Source organism: Nansenia antarctica (assembly GCF_963989245.1).
Source record: "Nansenia antarctica genome assembly, chromosome: 5".
Lineage (NCBI taxonomy): Eukaryota > Metazoa > Chordata > Actinopteri > Argentiniformes > Microstomatidae > Nansenia > Nansenia antarctica.
In genome coordinates this window covers 46,983,728-46,998,727 of record NC_137690.1, presented here as the reverse complement: position 1 = coordinate 46,998,727, position 15,000 = coordinate 46,983,728, and the positions used below count along the sequence as shown (strand labels likewise).

The 15,000-nt window shown below is 51.2% G+C and overlaps 1 protein-coding gene across 1 annotated transcript in view; it reads right to left on the bottom strand.

The window, feature by feature from the left end:
- ift80 (intraflagellar transport 80 homolog (Chlamydomonas)) overlaps positions 1-15,000 on the bottom strand; it is a gene marked incomplete at its 5' end in the record, with an annotated part of 95,725 nt that overhangs the window by 7,152 nt on the left and 73,573 nt on the right. Inside the window, one exon of the mRNA XM_080531647.1 lies at positions 1,268-1,439. Coding sequence (XP_080387773.1) covers positions 1,268-1,439 — 172 coding nt within the window. The remainder of the gene's footprint in view (positions 1-1,267; positions 1,440-15,000) is intronic.

Genomic DNA, 15,000 nt, shown 5'->3' with positions numbered 1-15,000 from the left:
AGACAGTGGTGCAGACAGAGAGACAGACAGACAGTCAGTTGTACAGAGAGACAGACAGACAGTTGTACAGACAGACAGACAGTTGTGCAGACAGAAAGACAGACAGACAGTTGTGCAGACAGACAGACAGTGGTGCAGAAAGACAGACAGACAGTTGTACAGACAGACAGACAGACAGTTGTACAGACAGGCAGACAGACAGACAGACAGGCAAACAGGCAGACAGACAGACAGTTGTACAGACAGACAGACAGACAGACAGTTGTACAGACAGGCAGACCGACAGACAGACGGACAGTTGTACAGACAGACTGACTGACAGACAGACACAGTTGTACAGACAGACAAACAGACAGACAGACAGTTGTACAGACAGACAGACAGTGGTGCAGACAGACAGACAGACAGTTGTACAGAGAGACAGACAGACAGACAGACAGACAGACAGTTGTGCAGACAGAAAGACAGACAGACAGTTGTGCAGACAGACAGACAGTGGTGCAGAAAGACAGACAGACAGTTGTACAGACAGGCCGACAGACAGACAGACAGGCAGACAGACAGACAGTTGTACAGACAGACAGACAGTTGTACAGACAGACAGACAGACAGTTGTACAGAGACAGACAGACAGACAGTCAGACAGACAGACAGTCAGACAGACAGTCAGACAGTCAGACAGACAGACAGACAGTCAGACAGACAGACAGACAGTCAGACAGACAGACAGGCAGGCAGTCAGACAGACAGTTGTACAGACAGACAGACAGAAGGTCAGACAGTCAGACAGACAGGCAGGCAGACAGTTGTACAGAGAGACAGACAGACAGTCAGACAGACAGGCAGACAGATAGGCAGACAGACATGCAGACAGACAATTGTACAGAGAGACAGACAGGCAGGCAGGCAGACAGACAGACAGACAGGCGAAAGGCAGACAGACAGGCAGACAGGCAGACAGACAGACAGTCAGACAGGCAGACAGACAGGCAGACAGACAGGCAGACAGTCAGGCAGACAGGCAGGCAGGCAGGCAGACAGACAGTCAGGCAGACAGGCAGGCAGGCAGGCAGACAGACAGTCAGGCAGACAGGCAGACAGACACTCAGACAGGCAGGCAGACAGACAGACAGACAGTCAGGCAGACAGACAGGCAGTCAGGCAAACAGACAGGCAGACAGACAGGCAGACAGGCAGAAAGACAGACAGACAGACAGACAGGCAGACAGACTGATAGACAGGCAGACACACAGACAGACAGACAGACCTTGGTGAAGCGGCAGAGTCTCAGGGCGTCGTCCCAGCGGGCGCCGGAGGCGTAGCGGTGCAGCAGGGCGGGGTAGGGCGACACGCTGCCGTACACCAGGGACCCGTCCCCCCGACGCACCGTCACCTGGGTGCCCACGAAGCTCAGGACCTGTGGGGCGCTGCTGAACTCACTGTGGAGGGGGGGGGGGGGAGGGGGGGTTAGAATACAGACAACACACATAGGTACACACACACGTGAGCAGACACACGTGAGCACAGACACACACACACTATCTCTCTCACACACACGCACACACATCTATTCACACACAGACACACACACGCACAGACACACGCACACACAGACACACGCACGCACACACACACACAGCAACCCATTATCCATCACAGACACATGCACTCAGAGACTCAGACACGCACGCACACACTCATCCACTTAACCTTCATTAACGAATGCATCGACGGCTTTTTAAACATGAAATATTTGTAAGTAGGGGTGGGACGATTAGAAAATGTCATGTCACGATTATCGTGGGCAAAATAATCGCGATCCACGATATTATCGTGAGAATTAAAAAAAAAAAAAAAAAATGCCAATAAAACACACTGTAATCACTTTAACTTAGATTTTGTTGTATTTTTATTGAATCATGTTAATAACATTAACATCATTTTAAAAACATCTTGACAAAAATCAAAATCTTTAATAAAATCTTAAATAAGGTAATGATAAATTATAAGGTATCACTGCATAAATAAAGGAAAAAAATACTGTCAAACAAAACTTGAACACTGACACTTTTCTGTCATCAAACTGAGTGCTAGCCTTGTGGCTTAGAGACTTGAAAGCTTCAAGATAGGTTAAAGTGCAAAAATGTCAACATGTTCACTTTTTCGGAGAGGTGTGCTCGGAGAGGTGTGAGCAGTGGCGGCTGGTGCTAAACATTTTGGGTGGGGCACAGGTTATGGGGGCATGCTCCACGGGGAAGAATATCAACTTTAAAATCTGGATTTACAGTCGATTTTAGCATGAGAATAGCTCTACCCCCCTGTACAGACCTCGCCATCCCCTCTACCCCCCTGTACAGACCTCTTCATCCCCTCTACCCCCCTGTACAGACCTCTTCATCCCCTCTACCCCTCTGTACAGACCTCTTCATCCCCTCTACCCCCCTGTACAGACCTCTTCATCCCCTCTACCCACCTCTACAGACCTCTTCATCACCTCTACCCACCTCTACATCCCCTCTACCCACCTCTACAGACCTCTCCATCCCCTCTACCCCCTGTACAGACCTCTTCATCCCCTCTACCCACCTCTACAGACCTCTTCATCCCCTCTACCCCCCTGTACAGACCTCTTCATCCCCTCTACCCACCTCTACAGACCTCTTCATCACCTCTACCCACCTCTACATCCCCTCTACCCACCTCTACAGACCTCTCCATCCCCTCTACCCCCTGTACAGACCTCTCCATCCCCTCTACCCTCCTCTACAGACCTCTTCATCCCCTCTACCCCCCTGTACATACCTCCTCATCCCCCCTACCCCCCTGTACAGACCTCTTCATCCCCTCTACCCCCCTGTACATACCTCCTCATCCCCCCTACCCCCCTGTACAGACCTCTCCATCCCCTCTACCCCCCTGTACAGACCTCTTCATCCCCTCTACCCCCCTGTACATACCTCCTCATCCCCCCTACCCCCCTGTACAGACCTCTCCATCCCCTCTACCCCCCTGTACAGACCTCTTCATCCCCTCTACCCCCCTGTACAGACCTCTTCATCCCCTCTACCCCCCTGTACAGACCTCTTCATCCCCCCTACCCACCTCTACAGACCTCTTCATCCCCTCTACCCCCCTGTACAGACCTCTTCATCCCCCCTACCCACCTCTACATACCTCCTCATCCCCCCTACCCCCCTGTACAGACCTCTTCATCCCCCCTACCCCCCTGTACAGACCTCTTCATCCCCTCTACCCCCCTGTACAGACCTCTTCATCCCCTCTACCCCCCTGTACAGACCTCTTTATCCCCTCTACCCCCCTGTACAGACCTCTTCATCCCCCCTACCCCCCTGTACAGACCTCTTCATCCCCTCTAGTGAGTGTGTGAGTGTGAGTGTGTGTGTGTGTGTGTGTGTGTGTGTGTGTGTGTGTGTGTGTGTGTGTGTGTGTGCGTGCGTGTGCTGAATACATAAACAAACAAGCTAAAAGACGACAATAGAAAACGTACCATGCTGACGATATTACTAAATGTTTGAAGTAGCTTTTATCTTAGCTGACTCTCTTACCTTCAGGTCGAGTTTGTGTATTCTGGCTTCGCAAAACACCAACAGTAGCAGGCTAAACACAGCCGGTGCGGAGATTGCGACCACAAACGAAGTTTGACTTCGGTAATAGGTCCAGTTGTAATATCCTCAAGTTGGGAACAAAAGATGCCTCCTTCTAATCCATTTGTTCAATTTGTTTACAGAAAGAAATCCTCCTAAATCCTCGGTTATACGATTTTCCCTGCCTTTGTATAAACTTGCTTTATAATTAAATTTGGTCTGGGTGGTCCTAATTCCTTTACTGTTAATTTCTCCTGGTTGCTACGACGGCTGAACGGTGTTTCTAGCCGCCATAGCGATGGTGAAGCTAGCTCGTCTAAAGCTACGCCGGACATGACGTAAGCACGTACGATTCTTTGTGCACGTCCCAAAACCCCATAGACAATTGACCGAATGGCCTGAAGTTACCAAAATAGATTTTACATGCAAGTCTACGAGAACAGCCTAGTGCAATTTCGAGTAGACTGAAAGTTGCCCCGAAAGGGGCGGGACTTGAAGCTGATTGGAACATACTCCACAGAACACTAGCTGATTGGACTATGATATACTCCACAGAACACTAGCTGATTGGACTATGATATTCAGAAGCAACACTGTCTAGAAGTCATAGAAAAAAAATCTCTCTCTTCTCCCTTTGGTGGGGCATTGTCCAATTGCCCCTAATGAACCAGCCTCCCCTGGGTGTGAGTATGTGCCCACTGGCACTAAAATGTGCCCACTGGCACTAAACACTCTCTCTGAAGGAACACTAGTTGCAGGTATGCATAGAAGCCTGCGGGCAACCCTGGAAAGGTGAGGCAATGGACACGGGGCCGATGCAGCCATGGTGAGAAGGCTAGCATACGTTAGTGACTGACTGACAAGGCTGACTTGACAGTCACGTTACCCATGCAGGCTGAACAATCACGCGAGACACATTTCTGTGAGGATATTCGCGCGCGGCTCATGTGAGAAATCTCAATTATATTACTATTTATTTATAACATACGATTATGACATCCTCCCTCTCGCCAGTTTGGGGCAACATAGACTTCTCCCCTGGTGCCACGGATAGGGGTTTCAAGCGGTGGGACAGCAAAGGGATGGTTACTATCGGACATTTATATGATACGGAAATACTACTTTCATTTGACCAATTATGTAAGAAATATGACCTACCACGAAATGAGTTTTTCAGATACCTTCAGATACGAAGTTTTTTAAATAGCCAAAAAGACACTGGCCTCTGTCACCAACCCTCTCCGCTGGAGGAGATAGTCTCTGCTGGAAAGACGAGAGGCATTCTGGGGCTTGGGTATAGAGCACTTTCAAAATATGATAAAGGCAAACCTGCATTTACGCCCAAAGACTGGAATAATGACCTGAACATTAATACTGATGAAGCAACTTGGTCACTAATATGGCAATCGGCAAACGACATCTCAATCTGTAATAGGACGAAGGAAACGCAATTTAGACTACTACAACGTTTGCAGATTACTCCCCAACTTAGACATAAAATGGATCATAACAAATCGGAAATGTGTACAAAGTGTATTACCGAGGTTGGGAGCTTTGTTCATTGTGTTTGGACTTGTAGATATATAGATGATTACTGGAAAGGTATAGTGGATAAAATTCATCTAATTCTAGATGTTACATTGGATAAGGACCCCATGTGTCTATTGTTTGGGTTGCCAGACAAACAACTTAAAAGTATGCATTCCAAAAGACTTCTGTGTATCTTCACTTTTTGTGCAAGGAAAAATATATTGCTGAAATGGATAGACTGCAAACCGCCTACAATAGCTGGATGGTACAAGGTAATTTTTGATATGATTCCTGTTATGAAGGCCCACAATTTGGAGCCAGTTAGTTTCCCCAAATCAGCCCTATTTGCCCCTGTTATTTCCTTAATTATTTTCCATACTATTCATGTACGTTTTCATGAAGGTGTATGTATTGTTATTGTAATTGTATAAGTTCTGTCTTAGATTTGTTCAGTATTGTGCAAGCGCCAGATTAGTGGGCGTGGTTTTGATTGGCGTACGTGACTTGATGTATGTCCGGTTGGTATATATAGCTACGGAAGTCGATCTAGGAGGGCGGAGTCAGTGGACACACACCGTGCTGAAGCTGAAGACACGAGTGATTATTGAGTTTGCAACTGTGACAGAGGGCAAACATTAGTAGAATCTAGTTGAATCGATAGATAGTTGAATCTCTGTATTTGGTTTCCTTTGCTGCGGAAGACATCTCAACAGTCAACAAGGAGAACGGGAGACTGAGTGTTAATAGTAAATCACTGGCTACCCGCATCGCCGCGGGAGTTCGGAGTTTGGTGAGTTGGCAGCGCTAGCCCAGTTTAGCTGTGTCACCGTTAGCCAGCCTTGCTAGCCGCCGGCTGCTAACGTTGGCGCATAGCGAGACCCAAGCCGGACAGAGCCGTCGCCTCCGAGGTGGATTGCGACCGACCGCTGACACCACCGGAGCTGACCGTGGACCACCGGACCTGAGCCATTCACACCTCGTCGTTTGCTACGAAGACGCCCCTTTCCCTTCAAATTGCAACGTCACTCCCCCCCCTTGTCTGCTGCCTTCCTCGAGTCACATGCGAGCTCCAACCAGGCCTCAACGCGCTCATTTCAGTCCGGGACTCTAAGCCTTTTCAGGCCAGGTACTGTGTGTGAGTGAGTGAGTGAGTGTGTGTGTGGCCGGCGGGGAGGGAGTATATTGGGATGTATATATAATTTGTATAAATAAATGTGTTTGTTCATATTTGATACAGTTGCTGTGTGTTTAGTTGTCTGTATTGTTTAGTTTAACAGCAAATCTAGTATTGGGTTTAAGTATTGTCTTATAGTGTGATTAACTGAGTTATAGCTTGTATTATAATATATGATATATATATAACTGTGATATGCTAGTCTAAAGGGTTGCTGGCGCCCCCTGCCTCTATCCTCCTACACTGCCGATTTAGCTCAGAGTTAGTTAGATAACCAGCCCTTCCTAAAATTCTACAGTCCTTTAGCTACTCCCTGGTTACAATTGGTCCTTCGAGCCGGATAGGTTGTGTAGTGATAGCATGGCTGAGCGCAGCCAACCAGACGAGACAGCCATCAAAGAGCACCAGCCTGAGGATGAGATGGCAGAACAGCAGGGTTTTGCCGTAGAAACGGAAGAGCAGGAAGGAGAGGCCCGGTCTGACAGCGCCTGCGGGCGGAAGAGGGAGGGCCTCAGCCTTAACGATCTGCCTCCCAGTACGGCGCGCTCGAGACCTAGCTCCTGCCGTTCAGTGGCTTCCTCCCGGTCCAGGGTTTCCGTGGGCAGTTCTGCCTCTGGGGCGGATAGCATGCACTCCAGAGGGAGTAGTGCCGCGCTGTCAGAATGTATGCGCCAACAGGCCGAGATGGCGTTAGAGCGGGAACGCCTCCAGTTCGAGCGTGAACGCCTCCAGATGGAAGGAGCGGAACGTGCGGCGGAGAGACAGCGCCAGGAGGCGTTAGAGAGGGAACGTGCGGCGGAGAGACAGCGCCAGGAGGCGTTAGAGAGGGAACGCATCCAGTTCGAGCGCGAGCGCCTCCAGATGGAGGGGGCGGAACGCGCGGCGGAGAGGCAGCGCCAGGAGGCGCTAGAACGTGAACGCCTCCAGATGGAGCGCGACCGCCTCCAGATGGAGAGAGAGCAACTGCACGCGAAGAAGATGGAGGAAGTGATGCAGACCATGCGCGACGTGTGCATCAGCAGAGCTCCGTCGGCCCGTAGCTCCAGAGCATCATCCGCACGGCCCTCTCGAGTGCCATCTCCTGAACCCCCCGCCGATGGCTCCATGACCCCCGCCATGACTGTCCAACTACAGGCCCAGCTGACCACCTTGAAGGAAGAGGACCAGGGACCCGACCGCTACGCGGCCCAGAGGGAGCCAGCGTCGCTGCCCGGGAGGGGAGCCATTCCCCAAGAGCGTAGCACACCCCTAGGTCCTCCAGTGAACCAAAAGGCATGCAGGCCGGACACCCAGACAGTCACTCCAGCCCCGATCATCCACTACAGGATGTTTCCCCAGGTGGAGGGACCCAAGTTCCCCTTCTTCAAGGACGAGGACAGGAGCCAGTATGTGGAACTACGCATCTGCCTAGACACGCTCTTGGACGACTCCTGCTCAGAGTCCTACAAATATGCGATTCTCCTTCAGCATGTGAGGAACCCCAGAGCCCACAACATGGTTCTGGCCCATGCCTCCGCACCGACACCTTACACCAGAGCGCTCGCCGACTTGGATGCCCGCTACGGTCGTCCCTGGAACCACGCCCTTGCTGAACTGCAAGCCCTCGAACAGCAGGCCCCCATCAAGGATGAACGGGCGCTGGATGACTTCGCGCTCCGCGTGCACACCTTGGTTGGAATGCTGAAGACGCAGGGCCCAGCTGGCGCCAGCGAGATCAACAGCACCTCCAACGTAGAGCGGCTGCTCCGCAAGATCCCACGCTTCCGGCAGGAGAGGTTCCGGCGACAGCAGCGCGTTCGTAACCCCGGGAAGTTGGGTCTGAGCATGGCTGCCTTCGCGGAGTTCCTACTGGAGGAAGTGCATGACACCAACGTAGACGCCATGGGTTACGCTGAGCCGAAGAAGGAGAGGGAGAAGGGAGACCGCTGGGACAGGCCGAGCTCGAACAGAGGACGCCCAGTAGGAGTGCTGCACACGGAGGAGGAGCCTCGGAGAGAGAGGAAAGCCCGACCTGAGGGAAAGGATTCCTCTCAACCCCCTCAAAAGGGACGGAGAGGTCCACCGCCATGTCCGTACTGCACCAGCGAGCACTGGTTCAATGAGTGCAGTGACTTCAACAACCTGAGTACCGAGGCCAAGCAGAGGTGGCTCGAGGAGAACAAGAGGTGCTGGAACTGTGGGCGCGACCATCTGGCTAAGAACTGCACCTTGAGGAGAAAGTGCAACCGCTGTGAGGAGGTCCACCTCAACATCCTACACGAGGTCTCCCTCGCCAGGTCCACGGAGGGCACCAGAAGCCCTAGGTCCGGTAGCGCACCGGAAGAGGAAACACCTGTCTACTATCTAGACCCAACCCAGAGCAGCGGCTCCAAGGTCCTACTGAAGGTGGTGAAGGTCCGACTTCACCACAACAACGCTGTGTACGACACGTACGCCGTTCTAGACGACGGGTCGGAACGGACCATCCTTCTCCAGGAGGCAGTGCGCCAGTTGGGGCTCCAAGGGACTGAGGAGAAGCTGACTCTGCGCACGATACGTCGCGACCTTAAAGAGGTCACCGGGGCGAGAATCAACTTCTCTATCTCCCCGGCGGGGCGGCCGTCGGACAGATATCGGCTTCAGAATGTCTTCACCGCAGACCAGCTAGCGCTCTCCCGCTACGACTACCCCCTGGAGAGATTACGCGCAAGATATTCCCACCTACGGCGAGTAGACCTACATCCGATAGAAGGAGCGGAGCCAACCCTTCTCATCGGCTCGGACAACGCTGCACTGATCGTGTCGCTCCGTCCTCCGCTGAGAGGACCACGAGGCTGCCCGATGGCTGTTAAGACTGCGCTTGGGTGGGCCCTCCAAGGCGCTACCGAGTGGAGAGATAGAGACGGGAGAGCTACGTCATCCCTCCATGTCCGAACCGAAGAAGTGCAGACCATCAACTGCCTTCACACCAGTGTGGACTCCATGAATGCGGCGCTACTAGACAACGTCCAGAAGCTGTGGACGCTAGACGTTGCGCCCTACAAGAATGAGAAGCTCTACGTACGGTCAAAGGAGGACGTCTACGCCATAGACCTCCTTAAAGCAAAGACAGTGCGTATCGAAGTCCAGGGCGTGAAGAGATACGTCACACCACTACTCCGAAGAGAACCCATGCCAGAGTTTCGAGTATCCCCTCGAACCGTCCTACAGTGTCTGACCAGCACTGAGAAGCGTATGAGGAAGGACGAGGTCCTTGCTGCTTCTTACAGAACGGAGATGAAGAAACTGACGGAGTCCGGTCTGGTGAAGAAGCTTGAGCCACCCGAGGCGAACCAGAGTGCCGAGTCTTGGTACCTCCCGCACCACAATGTTCACCACAACGGGAAGAACCGAGTGGTCTTCAACTGTAGCTACCAGGTGGGGAAGCTCAACCTCAACCACTATCTTCTCCCTGGTCCAACCTTGACCCCAGCCCTCTTGGGAGTTCTGGTGCGATTCCGTCAGCAGCCGATCGCAGTCAGTGGTGACATTAAGCGAATGTTTCACCAGGTCAGGATGTTGGAGGAAGACAAGCCACTCATGAGGTTTCTCTGGAGAGAGGACCCGAGCGACCCCGACCCCTCTATCTACCAGTGGGAGGTGCTACCCTTCGGGACAACCTGCAGCCCCTGTTGCGCCACCTATGCGCTACAGACTCACGCCGCGCAGGAGACGGCACCTCCTGGAGTGTTTGACGCCGTCCAAAAGAGCTTTTACGTGGACAACTGCCTCCACAGTTCGAAGACAGCCACGGAAGCCCGTCAGCTAGTCCAGGACCTGCGTGCTCATCTCCAGGAGGGTGGATTTGAGATCTGCCAGTGGGCCAGCAACGACCCGCAAGTCATCAGAGACCTCCCGAAGGAGGCCACCTCGACCAGCAGCGAGGCTTGGGTCTCTCACTCACCAGATGATGCTCAGGAGATGACGCTCGGACTTATCTGGCAGTTCCAGACCGACACTCTACGCCAGGGGTCGGCAATAGGCGGCCCGCGGGCCATTGCTGGCCCATCACCAATAATATTTGGCCCAGCAGAATATTTTGAGAATCCACTTTTTTTTTTTTTTTTTTTTTTTTTTTACAATATCGGACCGACAGTCCCACATATAGCGCCTATAATGTCCGAATAGAGAATCTACCTCCACCTGAATAATGCTTATTGTACTTTTATCCATGTTGAGAGTGAATGACACAGGGACAGACAATCAGGCAGCGGGGTGCACCGAAGCGCACTGACGCTGAACCCCTCATAGTGAATCATAAGTAGGTGGACAACGTGTAGTGCTGAAATAGCCGTGTGTGGTTTGAAAAAAATAACACCAGCTCAGTAAATAATTCAAACGTAATGTTTACGTATATGTGACTGCAACACACATATGAACAGTAACAAAGCAAATTCAGTTTAATATTCTGAAAAACATTGACAACAAAATCGGTGAAAAAAAGAAAAGAAAGAAAAGTAATCCGCTTATGCGAGGGGTGGTGGTGCATAGGCCTATGCTCCTGAAACGACAGAGCAAACACGCTATTAGGGATAATAATTACAATGAGCCATTCATTCAAAATATAAAAAATACAATTAGGTTATTAAATACAATAACGACAGGCTTGGTACTCACTTAATGTGAAAAGTGGCATCTCCCATCGGTCAGTATTTGCTTGATATCTGGTTATATGGACGTCACTTTAATCCGCAGGCAGTTCTCAAGTTTTTTTTTGCATCAATCGATTCCTCTCGTGCGTCTTTATCACATTCATTGAGGAAAAGGACGACTCGCATGTATAGAAAGGGAACATTGTGAGCACGGAAGATGTGAGTCTCACAACGGCTTTGCGTTGATGAAACCAGGTAGGATGAACATTATAGTTCGCTGTCCATTCCTCTTTAAATGCCCTGTTTTCACCGTCAACTTTCCTCTTTACACCTTTGGAGAGTGACATGATGTTTCTCTTGCTAGTTAGCAGGTTAAATGTTTAGCTAACTTCACCCGGCACCAAACAACCAATCCAATAATAAGGGTACCTTGTCTGGAAGGAGGGGGGAATCATTCAGAATGAAAGTATGTTAAATAATTATTAGAATAAGCTAGGCTGCGCTACATCGTCAGTCCACACATTTATTATTCAAAACTATGGAAAAGGGTGAAACTACGTTTCAACGTTGTTGAGAATCACAACACAAACTTGCTAGTCAAGCCAAAATACTGCAACGTAATGGATTGGACTGCTACCTAGTTAGCTACAACACTACTTTACATTGTTACCTAGTTAACTACAACACTACTTTACATTGTTACCTAGTTAACTACAACACTACTTTACATTGTTACCTAGTTAACTACAACACTACTTTACATTGTTACCTAGTTAACTACAACACTACTTTACATTGTTACCTAGTTAACTACAACACTACTTTACATTGTTACCTAGTTAACTAGAACACTACTTTACATTGTTACCTAGTTAACTAGAACACTACTTTACATTGTTACCTAGTTAACTACAACACTACTTTACATTGTTATCTAGTTAACTAGAACACTACTTTACATTGTTACCTAGTTAACTACAACACTACTTTACATTGTTAGCAGGCTCACAAAACAAGCTGTGTTAGTTGACTAGCGATGTGTACATTTTTCGAAAGAAAAGTCAAAGCATTAGAACGTGTCACATTTTTTAACAATCAATTACTTATGAATGAATGAATGAATGAATGAATGGAATGAAGAATGGTCTTTATTGTCATTGCTACAGTACAGGTACCAAACAACGAAATTTAGGAGGGGTGGCTCCCCTGGTGTTAAGGAAAAAAAAAAAAAAAAAAAAAAAACGTTCGGGCCCGCCATCTAGTGGCTCAAAATTTTTTTTGGCCCGAGGCCAAACCTAATTGCCGACCCCTGCTCTACGCTATCGCAATAAGCCTGCCAAGCCCCAACGCGTCACGATGAGAACGATATACAGCACTCTAGCGAGCCAGTACGACCCACTGGGATATATCGCTCCCTTCACGACGATGGCCAAGGTGCTTGTCCGGGAGCTGTGGGCCCAAGAACGAGGATGGGACGATCCTCTGCCTCGTCACCTAGAAGAGAAGTGGAAGGCCTGGGAGCAGGAACTTCCCACTCTCCAGCACATCAAGCTGCAGCGGAGCTACTTCCCTCCCTCCACGGACCTAGAGAGGAGTGTCATCACGCTACATGTATTCTGCGACGCCTCGGAGATGGCGTACGGGTCCGTGGCATACGTCAGAGCGGCAGAGCTTGGAGGTGAAGTCCACGTCTCGTTTGTCCTGGCACGTTCCCGAGTGGCGCCGAAAAAGCAACAGTCCATCCCAAGACTGGAGCTGTGTGCTGCCCTGAACGGCGCGCAACTGGGAAGGTTCCTGCTCGACGAGCTCCAGCTACCTCTGATGAGCGTCACCATGTGGTCAGACTCAACTACCGTCCTCCAGTGGTTGAAGTCCAGCTCATGTCGGTATAAGGTGTTCGTGGGCACCCGAGTCGCAGAGATTCTGGAGTTGACTGAGGTGAACTGCTGGCGTTATGTAGACACCAAGAGGAACCCTGCTGACGTCATCACGAGAGGGGCAACTCTCCAGGATCTGGCTGAGCCCCACCTGTATCACACGGGACCAGACTTCCTACAGGAGCGGGAGTCAGAGTGGCCAGCCACGCCGGCGTTAGCAGAAGACAGAGAGGACAAAGAGCTGCGTAAGACGTTGTTCTGCGGAGCCACCCAGGTCGTAGACCCTGAGACTACTCCGGGAGAGGAGTGTGAGACGCTCGAAGAGCTGCAGAAGAGGATGTTCTGCTCCAAGGCCGGTCTACCCCTAGATACTACGCTCAGCGCCGAAGATTACACCGCGGCGGAGCTCCTGGTGCTGCAGAGTGCCCAACAGGATGCCTTCTCCCGAGAGCTGGAGTGTCTCGAGAAAGGGAAGCCGATCCCCTCGGACAGTAGACTCCGCGGCTTAGCTCCAGAGCTCGACGGTGTTCTCATTCGCGTGGGTGGCAGACTGCGCCGCGCTCAAGATCTAGACCTAGACACGAAGCATCCCATCGTGCTTCCCACTAAGCATCAGGTCACCAGATTGGTCATCAAGCACCATGATGACAAAGTGCAGCACGCGGGTGGAGAGCGTGTCTTCGCGGAGGTACGACGGAGATTCTGGATACTCCATGGACGGGAGGCGGTACGGAGATATCAAAGGTCCTGCTCGGACTGCCAGAGGTGGCGAGCCACGCCGCCGCAGCCCATGATGTCCGATCTGCCCGAGGACCGGCTGCGACTGAGACAGGCTCCGTTCCACTCTACTGGGGTCGACTGTTTCGGGCCACTCCTAGTCCGAAACCGGCGAGCCTCCGAAAAGCGGTGGGGCATCATCTACACGTGCCTGACGACGAGAGCAATGCACCTTGAAGTTCTGCACCAGCTCACAAGCGACAGCTTCCTCATGTCCTTCAAGAGGTTCACCTCCAGGCGAGGGACCCCTAAGACCCTCCGGTCGGACAGAGGCACCAACTTCGTCGGTGGTGAGGCCGAGCTGAGGGCGAGCTACGCTGCGATGACTGAGGAGGCCCGTGACAGACTCGCCTCCCAGCAAGTGAAGTTTGAGTTCAACCCCCCAAATGCTCCACACTTCGGGGGAGCCTGGGAGCGGGAGATTCGCTCAGTAAAGAACGTCCTACGTACCATTCTCGGACAGAAGGTGCCTACCGATGAGGTGCTCGAGACTGTACTAGCAGAGATTGAGGGCATCTTGAACTCCCGGCCCCTAGGCTATACCTCCAGTGATGTAGCAGATCTGGATCCCATTACGCCCAACTTCTTGCTGATGGGGCGGCGAGACTCTGCACTGCCTCAGGTAGTCTACGACCCTGCAGAGCTCACCGGAAGAAGATGGTGGAGGCACAGCCAGGTGCTCGCGGACCAGTTTTGGAGGCAGTTCATACTGCACTACCTGCCGACCCTGCAAGTCAGGCAGAAGTGGACGAGGGAGAGAGACAACTTGTCCGAAGGTGCCGTGGTACTGGTGATCGACCAGTCCCTTCCACGCGCCGCCTGGCAGACAGGCAGAGTGACCAAGGTCCTGCCGGGTCCGGATGGAAGGGTGCGGACGGCCATCGTGGACGTTGGTGGTCGCACTTACACCCGACCTGTGGCACGCCTGATTGAGCTCCCTCAAATTACAAAGGACACTATCACCTCATACCTCACGCTGCTAGAGCAGCCTAGCCAGTGTGCCTTCCATAGTTAAATGAAACCGAGGGTTTCATGGGGCGGCTGTTATGAAGGCCCACAATTTGGAGCCAGTTAGTTTCCCCAAATCAGCCCTATTTGCCCCTGTTATTTCCTTAATTATTTTCCATACTATTCATGTACGTTTTCATGAAGGTGTATGTATTGTTATTGTAATTGTATAAGTTCTGTCTTAGATTTGTTCAGTATTGTGCAAGCGCCAGATTAGTGGGCGTGGTTTTGATTGGCGTACGTGACTTGATGTATGTCCGGTTGGTATATATAGCTACGGAAGTCGATCTAGGAGGGCGGAGTCAGTGGACACACACCGTGCTGAAGCTGAAGACACGAGTGATTATTGAGTTTGCAACTGTGACAGAGGGCAAACATTAGTAGAATCTAGTTGAATCGATAGATAGTTGAATCTCTGT